At 38.9% G+C, this 14,365-nt stretch overlaps 1 protein-coding gene across 1 annotated transcript in view; it reads left to right on the top strand.

The window, feature by feature from the left end:
- The window catches only part of LOC121950125 (copine-8-like), a 77,528-nt gene that overhangs the window by 42,271 nt on the left and 20,892 nt on the right, over positions 1 to 14,365 (top strand). The window contains exons 7-11 of the mRNA XM_042496043.1: positions 1,682 to 1,758; positions 8,347 to 8,410; positions 10,597 to 10,700; positions 12,167 to 12,271; positions 14,027 to 14,068. Coding sequence (XP_042351977.1) covers positions 1,682 to 1,758; positions 8,347 to 8,410; positions 10,597 to 10,700; positions 12,167 to 12,271; positions 14,027 to 14,068 — 392 coding nt within the window. The remainder of the gene's footprint in view (positions 1 to 1,681; positions 1,759 to 8,346; positions 8,411 to 10,596; positions 10,701 to 12,166; positions 12,272 to 14,026; positions 14,069 to 14,365) is intronic.

Genomic DNA, 14,365 nt, shown 5'->3' with positions numbered 1-14,365 from the left:
TAAAAACAGAACAAAAACATCCTAAGTGAATTGTTCACATAACGAACTGCAAAATATTCACAGATTATCACGCTCATGAGCTTCTCTTCATCCAGGCTTTCTCCTGATAACTGACAAATGTATTTGTTTATCTGAACAGAAATCTCAGCCTCTGTGCATATTCCTTGTCCACAAAATGGATATCTATTCTATATCTCTTCTCACTAATGAGAACTTTGCAATGCAAAGTTCACAATAAAACTACAATAGAAAAAAAATGAAATTCATTCTCTACATCCGCACATTGGACAGATCTGCTTTTCTTCCAGAATAATATACCGTCTAGTATTAACAGTTAAAGGTAAAACACCAGATCTCAGCTGAGCACATTGAGATCTTTGCTTTTTAGAAAGATATATACTAGGGTTGGGCTGGTGCGAACATTTTTGAACCAGTTTGATATTTGGTTTACCGAATTTTATCAGATGTCCCACATGATTTCATAGTCAGCCCTGAGTAGAACATAATGTCTTCGTGTCCCAACAGAAAGTGAATGTCTAACGATTATGTAGCATTTCGTAACTGTGTATATGTTATGTCAGCAGTAAATTACACACAACATGTGCAACGCTAGTTGTTCCATTGTACCCCTTCCCCAACAAAATTTGCTTGTGCATGCAGGTTCAAAAACGGGTAAACCTTCTAAATATTAGAGATTGGCTGGATTTCCACTGCCAGTGAACACACCGCTGCATTACATGATTCTGCCTTTCTTTCAGCTGCCGTTTGTGTGTTTGTGTGTGTTTGTGTGTGTGTTTTGTTGGTGTGTCTGTGCGACGTCACGGACAGGCAGGAGAATGGGTTAATAGTGGTTTCTTTCTATATCTCTTACTTATTCAGTCTCTCTTTCAAACTCGGTGCAGACTAACTGGGAACAATGTTTTAGTGCAACTTCGGAGGAGACGGAGCGTAATTATATTTCTTGTAATTAGTGATGGAACTTCATTGCATCTTGCTGGTAAAGGAGCTGAAATTACCGCATTCACCCGGGCATTGTGTTCCCATCAATGCCAATCAGAGCTTGAGGTGATAAAAACCCATGTTGACTTTAGAGTCATTTGACTCTGGTGTGAATGCCGATTGTACGCATTCTCATCGCATTAAAAAGTTAGATGTAAGCGGGTGTTAGCGGATTTTTTGTGCAGTGGGAATAAAGCTTTAGTAAGATTAAAAACATGGTATTATATTGATCACTCTCTCATATTGCCTATTACTAATGCACTTTGACTTGGATTTAGCGCTGTGGCAAGCTACTTTTCAAATTGCCAGAATGTGCCATAATGACAAATAAAGGTTCAGCTGGTTTATAGAAATCAGACCGGAGCCGACTGGCAAAACCAGAAATCAACCCAACTCTATTACATATAACACATAATTCTCAAATTACTGAAAAACAATCTTTTAGCAACCTTCATATGAATATACATAAATATAATATGTCTAACTAATTGATTTATATGAAACATTTTGAGTTGCCATATAGGGAAACTTTGATGATGTAACATGGTGCAACAACTTGATATGCAAAATGAAAAAATATTTAAAAAAACATCTTTATGAATGTTGCTTCCTGCTCTTCTGCATCTAAATTTTTCTGTATTTCTGGTTCATGTGTTTACTTGTGTGTTTTCCACACATGCAGGACTTCCTGGGCCAGGCGTTCTGTACGCTGGGCGAGATAGTGGGCTCCCTGGGGAGCCGCTTGGAAAAACCTTTGATGTAAGTAGTACCATGCACTCAAAAACAAAGAAACAAACACACTCACTGTTTTGTTAATTACAGTCTTGACTGAAAGCGAATTGGCAAAAAGATTGTATTGCATTACTGTAATCAGAGAGCCACAATCACTAGGTGTTTGTGTTAGGTGTTAGGTTCATATTCTAGATTCTCTTCCATTCAGCGATATGAGTTAAAAACCAGCGTGCTTTTTTAATTTAACTCGCTACTGTTTGTCTTTGAAGTGAAGCGAAGCAGGGGCATGAAAATGAGCCAAGATGTTGATGAAAGCGTACACTGTCTCCATCAGCCAAATGAGATGAATAGTTAAACAGCAGCGGGCCTAATGACAGACTGTAAACATGTTGAGATGGTAAACAGCGTGTAGTGAAAAGGGACACTTCACCCTAAGGGAAGATGTCAGTGGTGAGCTCCCAGCTCGATTTCAGAAGAAGCTTAAGCTGAACTGAAGGCTTAACTGAAGCCTAAAGAAATAATCACAAACATTTTCATCTAAATAAATGTTGGATTTTTGCTCTCTAGTGCAACAAAATAGCTAACCCTGTAGCCCTTTCTTGAAATCATTCACTTTTGAAGCTCTTTGTGGGGTTGTCCTTAACTTTGAAACATTCTGTAGTCCACAGGAAGTCTTCCCCCCTCACTCTTCATGTTTTCAATCAATCTTTAATTTTAACTTTCTAATACTGACAAAAACCAAAACATCAGTTTGCTTGGCACAAACAGAGGAAGAACTTAGTGGATAACTTGATCTCCTACGTGGCTGAAGAGACAAAAAGTCAACCACAGAAAGAAATGCAAATGTCATCACCAAAAGTTTTGACGTTGCACAATTAAAGCTCTGACATACTTTCTGCATCAAATGTCCGCAGACATCTGCAATCATGCAGACGCATGTCATGTTATTCATACTACTATTTAAGGTCCACATCAGCACCCAGCAGAAAACAAAAGGCCTGGGAGGTGACCCTACCCTCCTCCCATTGCCGTCATTGAGTAAAAGTGAAACTCAGAAGGCGCTACAGGTTCCCCACAGAAATCAGTTAGATGAACACGATGTCACAGTGAAGATGGAAATTGTAACAAGTTTAAAATTTTTGTCTGATACCAGGAAAATTGCTCACAACAAAGTTTATGATTTCTGGAAAGAGACATTGCTGTTGAGGCACCCAGTAGCTCAGTTGGTAGAGCGGGCGCCCCATGTACAGTGGCTGTGTCCTCACCACAGTGGCCATGAGTTTGATTCCGGCCTTGGCCCTTTGCTGCATGTCACCCCCCCTCTCTCTCCCCCTTTCAAGCTACAGCTGTCCTATCTCTAATAATTGCAAAAGCCAAAAAAAAAACATCTTTGAAACATTGCTGTTGACTTATCCAGTTCTTCTTTTTTGCGCTTTGAGCACCACAAGCCGAGCACCAACATCTCCACAGTCAATATCTCCAACACTCAGCAATTCACTGAAATAATCTAGATTTATGAATAGCACTACAGATAAGAGAAATTACATGTAACGTTGAGTTTGGGATGAGCTTTTTCTTCAAGAAAACTTAATCTACACTGGGAAATTTAATGCTGGCCTTTCACTACAAATATACATACTGAGACCTTTTTCTCTTAAACCCATCAAAGGCTTCTCTTCAGTCATGGACTAAGTTCTCAGAAAGAAAACAGACATTTTTGTGAAACCAAACTGATAAATATATAATCTCAGCTGCACTGTAACTGTCCTCTAACACACACACACACACACACACACACACACACACACACACACACACAAACAAACGCACACACGCACACAGCAGAACTGCAGCATTGTCTTCAGCTTACTGTTGTTGTTGCTTTTTGTTTTCCTCCTGAGGCAACAAACCATCAGTAGTCTAACCCTTGACCCATCCCCTGTCCCCCATTAGTTTGCAGTCTGTGTGTGTGTGTGTGTGTGTGTAGAGAGAGAGAGAGGGGAGAGAGAGGAGACTGACTGGACTGGCATCTTCATCCATTGCTTACTGTCTATCTTTGTCAGTGTGTGTGTGTGTGTGTGTGTGTGTGTGTGTGTGTGAATGGCATAATCAATGAGCAGTTGCAGCTGAATGGGCCCGCTGAAGAATGACACATACAAGAAATATGATGTAAGAATGCGTTGCTGTTGCCGAGTTATGTAATCACCTCAGCCTGCAGTCATTCACTCAGATCTGTTGTGTGTGTTCGTGCATTTTATTTTTACCCCCCCCCCCTTTTTTTTAGGGATGTGAAGATATTTTTAGACATTTTTATTATTCTGTTGCGCTTGTTTGTGCTTGTAAGTTTGTACAACCTTGTGTGTACAAAAAAACACATCATAAGTCTAAAACATCACACTTGCGCTCAGTCAAGTGGAGGCAGATCACAAAAACAAAGAGCAACAAAAACGACTGAGATGACACCACGCTACAAACAAACAAAACTACTTCATTGTAGGATTATGTTACATTTTGTGGACGATATAAATGAAGTGACTAGGAGGGCTTCTTGCAGCATGCAGAAATCTGTCATTAACTTTGTTTTGTTGCTGCATTTGGGTGACGCTCAGTAACCTAAATTTCACTGTACCTTCTTAGCTTTTAGTGGATCATTATCCAGGTGCAAATTTAGTATTCTTTAAACAGTTCTCTTACCATGGTGAGGGCATTTTTTCACTTAAACTTTGCACTTTTTTGACTAAAAAATATACCTCATGTATCCTAATAATAGTTTAAACTGACATTAGCCAGCACTAAATGAAAAATCGTCCGTGTCCAGTGTGAATCTGGCGTAAAATTGTCTATTACATCCCTTTTTGCTAGACAGAACATTGGTATTGGATAATACTGCAAACCCAACATTATGGTGATCTTTTTATACAATTTGCACATCATACAATAGTCAAGGCAAAGTTAATGTCATAATGTTAAAAAAAAAAGCAGCATTAATTGTGAGTCTGTGACAGGATGTGTATCCTAGAGCTGATTCCAGATTTATCATACCAGTACTACAACCTGTACCCTTAAAGTGATACAGATACCAATAAAGTACATCATTTGGTGCCTTTCTTTTCTGCTTCATTTGATACTCATCATGAGAATTGAAGCACTCTGTTGCATAAGTTGCCACTATACTTTTGAATGTTTCGGGGGCATCTTGGCACGTTGAACCGCCAACTACGTCAAACACAAAGTGTGTGTAGTGGGCCAATCACATGTTGCATTACATCGAAGAACTCTTACAGTAATTGGCTGCAGGCAAAACCATGGAAGTAGTGATATTTTTCTAGATCTGGGTACAAAAAAGATCAAATGCAGGGATTATTTGATGAAAGAACTTTTGATACTTCTTGGCACTGGGTTACTTGAGACAATACCGTTAAGATTTTGAGTACAGCTAACCCAGCCTTGGTGTCTCCTGAATTAAAACTGGAATCGGGGGGGGGGGGGTTTATGTTGTGCAACACAGGTTTCAAAATCAAGTTTTTGTGCTCATCGATTAATGCCATTCAGCAAACCCAGTGTACAGACACCGCGGAGAAGTCAGTGTACAGTAGCTGGGATGTGTCAAACTGAGTAGTGAAAACTGCTTCTCTAGGGAACAGTGGTGTTCATCCAAGCTTGGAAAGTAGGAGAGTAGGAGAGAGTAGTCTATCATTTACTGCCAGTTGTCACTTACTGAGAAATAATATATGGATAGCTGCGATAAACATTAAGACATACAGGTCAAGATATAAAACTTAATATGGTATGTATACTTTCAAAATAACAAAAAAGGAAACCAAACAATAAACACATGAGGAAATTACTGTTTTGCAAATGCAAAAACATTTCTGTCACCAAAGAGAATATTGAGTATGGTGTAGGCTTGTTCAATAATACGTCAACTTTATTAGAAATATATAAGATATTGATCGTGGTCTGGAAACCCATTTCAGTGGAAACCATGTACTGATGTTTTCAGCCTCTCTCCCCTCACTGAGCAGCCTCTCATCCATCCCTCCATCTTTATAGTGACTCTGTTCTTCCTCTTCTCTTTCTTTTTTTCTCTCTCTCCCTCTCTCTCCCTGCCATTTTTCCATCTGCCCCCTTACTGAGCCTGCTCTCTGCGTGTACAGTGAATTAATTTCACTGAATGCTTCCCCGTGCATCAAAGGAAGGCGGTGTGTCTCAGGTGACGAGCTGGGGGAGAATCAAAGCCTCGCTTCAATTTGCCATCCGTTTGTCCACAGCTGTCATTGTACAGGACAATACTAATCCAAATGAAATGATCTCTTCCACTTCCTCGTTCTGAATCAGGCCCGCGGTCCGTGGCATTCATGCGGTCTATTTTTAGTGGTTAGTCTCCCTTGGCTTTACTGGCTGAATATTACGCTTCACCAGCTCAGGATGTAAACAAACATTGCAGCTGAAATGTCACTGGATCTGTTTACATTATGTTGATGTGCTTTTTTTTAGAGGTGTTCATTCAGCATAAATTAATATTTATTTAGACAATCAGGCAAAAAAATGTGAGAGAGACTGTGAAGAAGAGAAATTTGACTGCAGGTCTGCAGGTGGTCTCAGCTGATAGAATTTTACATTGTGTGTTTTTAAGTAAAATTGTAACCGCGGCATAATCTGACATTCTCATAGAGCTTGATTATTAGTGTCATAAATACCTCAGATAACGGTAACTATTGCATGCGGTGAATGAATACTACATATAAAAAAAAACTCAAACACAGGCGCCTTACCTGTAAAGAGAGAATTTTATTACAGTTAGTGTCAGTAAAACAAAATTCAGTTTATCATCTTACTAGAAAGCTCAAGCACAGATACACTGTACATACAGTTAATTGAATGATACTATGATAAGTGCAGAATAAACAGCAAACCATTAGAAAGTATGTACAGTAAAATTAATATAATTATTATGTACACAATGCAAGATAAGCTAGAAATTACCAAAGTATGTACAATGCAAAAAACAGGTCAGAGTTTGCCTTTCTTACTTTATCTCCTTTCATACATGCAGTCTATCCCTGAAATATTCAGGAACATTTACTTCATCAAGTGATGTGTAAATGGGAGCAGGGAAATTCAGGGAAATCTTTACCACCAGTTTCCCACCTTATAACATTTCAGGGAACATGGTACGGCTGTGTTGTGAATGAAAATACTAACATTGCGAGGACTAGCACATAAAGGGTTACAGTCGTCTTTTGAAAGAGGCTTTCATGTGGAGCGAGTGAGCCAAACAGCAGACTCTGCTTTAAGACGCAATTATCTTAGCATTTCGTTTACGCAAGAGATGGGCATTTTAAGTAACTTCCATATTCGAATACTCGCATCAAATTAGTGTAGAGTACTACAGTACTCGCTAAAAAAGCATCTCCGAGCTACTTTTCTAAAGGTCAGTTTACCTTCTGCCAGTTTGTGGTGTCACACTGATAATTATACAGCTTGACTCTGACGTTAAACCTTTTGATTAATGTTAGGTAACATTACCAGTGTGATGCTAACTGTAAGCACAGTTGCTGTGTGTGTGTGTGTGTGTGTGTGTGTGTGTGTGTGTGTGTGTGTGTGTGTGTGTGTGTGTGTGTTAAAGGATATCTCTGTGAATCTGTGAGTGGAGCTCACACTCCTGCAGCAGTTGTCTCATGAAAAACAGAGAGAGAGAGAAATAGCAGGCAAGAAGGTGCTGAGAAAAGCAATACACTGCATACAGCTCGACATTAGAACAAGACTCACCCATTTTAGAGAGCAAAAAAACAAACGCAGTCATATTCAGATGTGGGAGGGGCAGTGGCAGGTACTCTATATGTCTATATCATAGACTGGACATGAATGCGTGCGCACGGATTGGCTGTCGCGGCTGTAAATCATGGTGGAAAAGGCCCCTTTTGTATAATTCAATTACTCATTAAAACTAACTAATCATAAAAAGAAACACTTGAACAAACACTGGGGTGATGAGAACTACCTACAGTGACTGAAAAAATCTTTGGGAGGAAATTATTTGGCATTTATTTTGAGTTTTCAGTTTGGCCTGTGTCCATTCACTAACACGGAAGCGCTGGGTTTAAGACCTATACAGCAGTCAGACACCAGGGGGTGATCGAGGTTGAAAAGTTTGGGGGAGTTGTCATGTTGTCCATCTTTATAAACAGTCCATGGTCTATATGTTTGAATACTGACGTTTAAATGAGTACTCAACTTCTCGAGTACTACTGCTTCTGTCTCGTGATGTGTACATCCGGCCTTGCATCTTCTTCTTGAGTTTTATGAAGACTGGCATGTACTTGACTGCTTCACCCGGCTGACTTTTTCTATGGTTCATCTACACACACACTACCCACACTATAAAATTAAAAACTAATGGAAAAACTTAAAAATGAACTATAATACGTACAATAGAGTTTGCATATATCATTTTATTTAGTTGTGTTTTTACCTTACTCTTCCATACTACCTGGAAAGATTTCTCCCTGTAACTCTGTGTTTTTAAACCATTCTCCTACCTGTCATAAACCCATTGTTTGAGGCCTTTTGGATGCTTGAATTTAAAGAGAATATTTTTCTCTCTTTTTTCAGTGGTATCCCGGGGAAGAAATGTGGCACCATCATAGTGAGAGCAGAAGAGCTGAGCAACTGCAGGGTAGGAGTTTGTTTTGGTTCCCCCTTTGATTCCTCTGGAGTAAAACTTACAGACTTTTCAGGTACTTTCCTAATTAGACCAACTTTCTATCCTCCAAAGTGATGAGCCTGATCCATCGAGTGCTCCACAAAGTTGGAATTAAAAGAATTACTAGGAGACACAAGTCTAGTTTAATAAGGACATTTTGCCTTAAATATCATTTAAGTCACGTAATCATCATAATGTAACTCAGTACATTCCAAAAAAATCATAGACTACAGACATAAATTTAAAACAACAAAAACTGAAGATTTTAGCCTTCATTAAGGTAGGAATTATTGCAGGCCTGTCTGTATTTGACTGCATTTGTTTTAGATGGGTGTACCTGAAATCTGGCAACTGAGTGCACACATAAATGCAGTATTATGAATATTTTCTCAACACTTTCCCACAGTGCATGTTAACACAAATACTGTGTTACTTTAAGAGTGCACTAAAGGTTTTTTTGTCCAGCGTTGCTATAACACCAGAAAGTTGACTTTAATTAGAGAACTAAATGTATTATCTAAAGTGTACCACTATACTGCTGCAAGCCAGAAGAAGCATCAGTTACCATCACATCACATCATTTATCCATCGATTTTTGTCCACTTATTCTGGGCTGGGTTGTGGAGGCAGCAAGCTGACCAAGATACTCCAGACTTTCCTCTCCCCAGCATCATTTTCCAGCTCCTCCTGGGGAAGTTTGAGGTGTTCCCAGCCATCCATGATATAGATAGCCCCTCCAGTGTGTCCTGGGTCTACTCCAGGTCTCCTACCAGTTGTACGTGCCTGGAAAACCTTTAAAGGGAGGCGCCCAGGACTCCAGGAGGGCTCCTAAACAACTGTCCCCATTTGACGTAAAGGAGCAGCAGCTCAACTCTGAGCTCCCTCTGGATGTCTAAGCTCCTCGCACTAGCGAGGAAAATCATTTTTGCTGCTTGCATATACAATCTCACTTTTTCGGCCACCACCCAAAGCTCATGATAGGGTTGGGGCGTAGATGGACCACTAAATCAAGAGCTTTTCCTTCCTGTCCAGCTCCCTTTTCACCATGACAATCCGGTGCAATGGAACAGATGTTCTTTATTTTAACAGGATTTTTTGTAACCTTTGCATGGCGGAGGTTTTATTTCAAAAATAAAAAATAAACAAACAAACAAAAAAACTCTGCTCTTGTTCATGGTGCTAGTTGTCAACCAGTTTAGCAGGACTGGTTTTCAGTTTCAGTTCAAGACACAGCAGGCTGTTTGACACTGTTTCCGTGTCTTTAGTTAATATCGGTGGTGAGCCAGACTGTGATTCAGTCTGTTTGAATCCCTCTTTCTATCAAAGGGAAAACAACATCACCTCAAACATCTGGAAAAATTCCACTTTTAGTGAAAAAGTTCCACACTGGATTCTGGGTTTATTTTGTTGTTTGTTGGTTTGGTTGTTGCAGATGCATCATTTTACGATAAGATAGTTCTACTATAGCTGCAGTGAATATTTCCTCTCTTCGGTTAAAACCTCAAACAGTAAATGTCACATTTTAATAACATTCCTTCAAATCACATAACATGGGCTCTGAGCTGCCATTGTGTGCCAAAATATGTCGAGAGAAAAAAAGAGAAAGAAAATGATTGTAGAGACACCAGTTTATCTTATGGTACAACAGGCCAGAATGTATTGCAGTCATTAGAAAATTGCTCATTTGTTTGTCTCGTAGTAATGCACAGAAACAAAAGGAATTTGCTTAATTAAGAAATGGCACACAGTGAAAATGCTATGCTAGTATAGATTTAAGATTACATCGTGGTAAAATGCAAGTGCTCTGGGGTGTAATTAAGCCTGATAATCTTGATTTTATCTTCTTCTCTGTTTTGAGGGCAGGTGATGATCAGATTTTAATATCAGCTCTAGGAACTATGTGGATGAAAACACCAAAAAACTGTATACAATGTGTGCAGTCTCTAAAGAAGAATAATTGAAATATTGTACCAGTTCTACATTTTAAGCTAAAAGATCAGAAAATCAAATTGTCTCTTAAATTGGAATCCTCCAAAATGCATCTATAAACAACATTGTCTAATATTACCTGTAGTGATAGCAGTTTGTTAAATTGTCTTATTTTGTACAACCTGAGGCTGTGTAATGCCTAATGTTTTAGTTACTTTCCTACATTTCAGGAGTCAGTGATGCTGCAGTTTTGTGGCAACAAGCTGGATAAGAAGGACTTCTTCGGAAAATCTGATCCTTTTCTCGTCTTCTATCGCAGCAACGAAGACGGATCGTAAGTTGACAAGCTGCCTCCTTCTGGTATTTGTGAATGTCACTTTGCTGAATAGACAAAAGCAGCTATCTCACAAAAAAATACATACACAACATGTAAAGATGCCTGAAATGCATATAGACATTTTTTATGCTCCAAAAAACTCATATACAGAGGATATAAGGTCTAAACTGCTTATGTGATGTTACATAATTCTCAGTGCTGTATATGTGACTTGCGCCATCCAGACATTAACAGGACAGAACAGCAAAAGGAGGGATGAACAGAGATAATAAGACAGAGTTGACAAGAGGAACATAAAGGGAGAAAGGATGGATAAGATGGAGTTAAGTGAAAAATGTGTGTGGAGGTCGCACTTTATTTGCCCCGCAGATGCTTTTATTCAAGTCGACTTCAGCATCTTAGTGAAGACACACATTCTCTTTTTGTGCAGCTGGGTATTTACTGATGCAGCCTAAATGTTCAGCCGCAGGGTATAACAGCAACACGCTGCAGTTACAAAGAGCCAGACTAGGTGCCACATAAAAAAGAAGAGGAAGCTGTTATTTCAGCCAAAGATCAGGCTTTAAGAAGTAGCAGTGCACTCCCCTTAACCCATTTGTGCCAGCAACTAAAATTTTCTGGGCTTGCCTCATGACAAATCTGAAGAAATTTCCAAAATTGGTTAAACTCTTTGGCCTAAAAGTTACTACTGCTGAAACTATATTTAGCCTTCAGGCACACAGGTCAGGACTACTGTTTTTTTTTCTGTATTTCATCATATTTTAGTAAAAAAAAAAACATCAGTCCCACGTGTCCAAAAACTAAATATAGCTGTAGTATGATAAGAAAGTGGCTGTATCTCAGAAACTTCAAGGAGCACAAAAGTATTTTGTGTCTAGAACTTGTAACAAGTTGAATATTAAAGATTTGCACACATATGGAGTGTAAAAACTATTTCTTATGAAAACATTTTTATGTGGGGGGGGTGATGTTCAAAAAATGTATTCATTGATCCATTGATGTACAAGTGTCTCTTTTGCCATGAAAGTCTGTGGTAAAAAAGTATTTTGTGTCCAAGGCATCACGTGGTTGACCGGGAAGTTGTTTCATGGTTTTGCCATTATGCTGAACTGGTTTCAAAGCCTGTTGCTGTTCCTGGGGGCTTGCTTTAGATTATTCACAACAAATTTTGTGGCATATTTTCTTCTGCAACTACAACTTTGGGCACAAGTGGTGCACAGAGGTGTAAACAGGGTCTTGTTTGTACCTTTATAATGTCTAATTTCTTTTGTGTACTAGTCCCTGAAGGAATACTGTTCTGCTATCCATCTATGGACATCAGCAACTTGCTGCTATCAACAGTACATTTAGAAAACACATTGACATTTTTTACAAACTACATAAAGGGATGACTAAATATGGTTGTAGTTGGTCTTTAAGGTACATTTGTTGTCTGTTTAAAGCGTTGTGTTTCTCACTCACAGGTATACCATCTGCCACAAAACAGAGGTGGTGAAGAACACTCTGGATCCGGTGTGGCAGGCTTTTAAAATTCCCGTCAGGGCGCTGTGTAACGGAGACTATGACAGGTACTGTAGGAGACAAACAACCATTTCACTGACAATGTTACACAACAGCTAGATTGATAGAATACATTTTTCATTTAACTGAGTTTTTAAGGGTGCAATCAGTCAAATTTGACTCTTATGTAAAAATCTAGTGTCAGCTTTGCTTGCACATACCGAGCTTACTACTTTCTACATAACAGATACAGTATTGAAGAAATAAGACCTGCAGCTGCTGGTAACAGTGTTAAGTACCCAAAATTTCTAAATTTTACGCAAACAAGTGCCGAAACCTTTTAAGGCAAACTTTGTCAATTTTCAACCAGTCCTGTGTCATCACAGTGTGGGCAGTTTTTGCAGATGAACGGTGGCAAAGGTCTGGCGGATGATGCATTTCAGTCATCAATGACATGTTTCCCTTTTGCTGGTGGATGACTGGGGAGCTCAAGCTGTTGTTGGCATGAGGGGAGCCCAACACCATTTATTTGCACACACAAAGATGACACAGAGCTGATTGAAAATTGGCAAAGTTTGTCCTTAATTAGTACAAACTTACTCAGATGACGATCTAACATAAAAAAGCTGAAGTTAGTTAAGTTTCTTTCTATTGAGCGTTTTATCAGTTCTTTTTTAAACTTGATTAAAACTACCATGGCAAGAAACAAAGCAAGTACAACTGCACTGCACTGTGCCGGTTTTGTTTACAGTGACTAACAGCAATGCTGAAGCAAGCTAAACCTTGCTAATGTAGCACTGCATCAACAGAAATCTAAAGCTTCATTTAACATATAGACCCAAAATCCAGAAACATTCTTAGGCCAAATTTGACCATGTGCCCCTGTCTAATGCCATTTTCATGCCATGTTACAGTAATTATCAGCTTTCGACATTTCGACACTGATGCCTTATGGCAGCCAAAAATTGTCGTTTTAGGTAGTAAAATGAAAATTTTAGGGAATACAATGCAGGAATTGTTGGTTACTCTTTGTTCACAGTATCGCCAATGAAAGAGACAGTCAATTACAGAATTTCTCTTGTTTTTGAATGAGCTTTGTCCGTTTGGTGTTTCGCCTCACTGTATTTCAGTTATTTTCAACACTGTATCTACTGTTTTCATAGCTTTTACAAGAACCGGTGCCGCTTATGGTCTGGCACCTGTTAGTTGCATGTTGTGCCGAAGAACGTCCCAAACACAGCAAAATAAGAAAAATAAATATACCGCCACACGCCTATAATGGGTCATAGGTGATGATAGAGAAAGATTAAACTTAAATACGTCTGTAGTTTTATTTTTTGTTCTTTTTTTTTAATTCTGCATGGTATACCTTTAATAGATAAAGTGCTACATTGACCATGCACAATATTCTTAGACAACCAAGTCATTTATGACCCATGAGTTCTTTGATGACACAAACACTTAGGGGTCTTAAAACATAGAAATATTTCCCATAAAGATCTTCATGAAAATCACTTCATTTTAATACAGATTATAAAGCAGCTTTGGAGGTGTTATGTGCTGTCTGAGTGCCTCGTAATTCTTATGTATCATAACATTTTTCTAATTCTTTTTTTTTATTTGTCTGGGTTACACCAGGGTATACTGATAACAACCATGAAAAAAAAAACTTACCCCTCTGCGTTATGTTGACTCGTCCACTTTCTGCAGGAACTCAGGCCTTCCACGGACCAGTTCACAGCATTTTAAGCAGAAAGACTGTAAATCAGCAGTGCTAATTGTTTTTTTAATGGGATTTCCCTCCCTCTTCTCCTCCCCTACAGGAGCATTAAGGTGGAGGTGTACGACTGGGACAGAGACGGAGGGTGAGGGAACAACGCTCTTTCCTTTGTACTGTAATAGTAAAACGATAATGTTATGATTCATCTATGCAGTATCATCAGCTTATTGACATCCTGCTGCACAGTTACCATTTGCAGCAAGACCCTGGAGCAGAATGGATGTAATTCCTTATGAGCTATATATTGTGGTTACTGTATTATTTCTTTATTTATCAATCCAACATATGTTTCTAAGAGTTAAGATTTTTGGCTGATGACATTGATATTGTATGCTCTCAAAAGCCCTGAAAATACCAGAGCATATGTGCAAAGTAATGGACA

The sequence above is a fragment of the Plectropomus leopardus genome, chromosome 11, assembly GCF_008729295.1.
Source record: "Plectropomus leopardus isolate mb chromosome 11, YSFRI_Pleo_2.0, whole genome shotgun sequence".
In the NCBI taxonomy this organism is placed as follows: Eukaryota; Metazoa; Chordata; class Actinopteri; order Perciformes; family Serranidae; genus Plectropomus; species Plectropomus leopardus.
The sequence above is the reverse complement of the archived record's forward strand: the minus strand, read 5'-3'. Positions and strand labels throughout refer to the sequence as shown.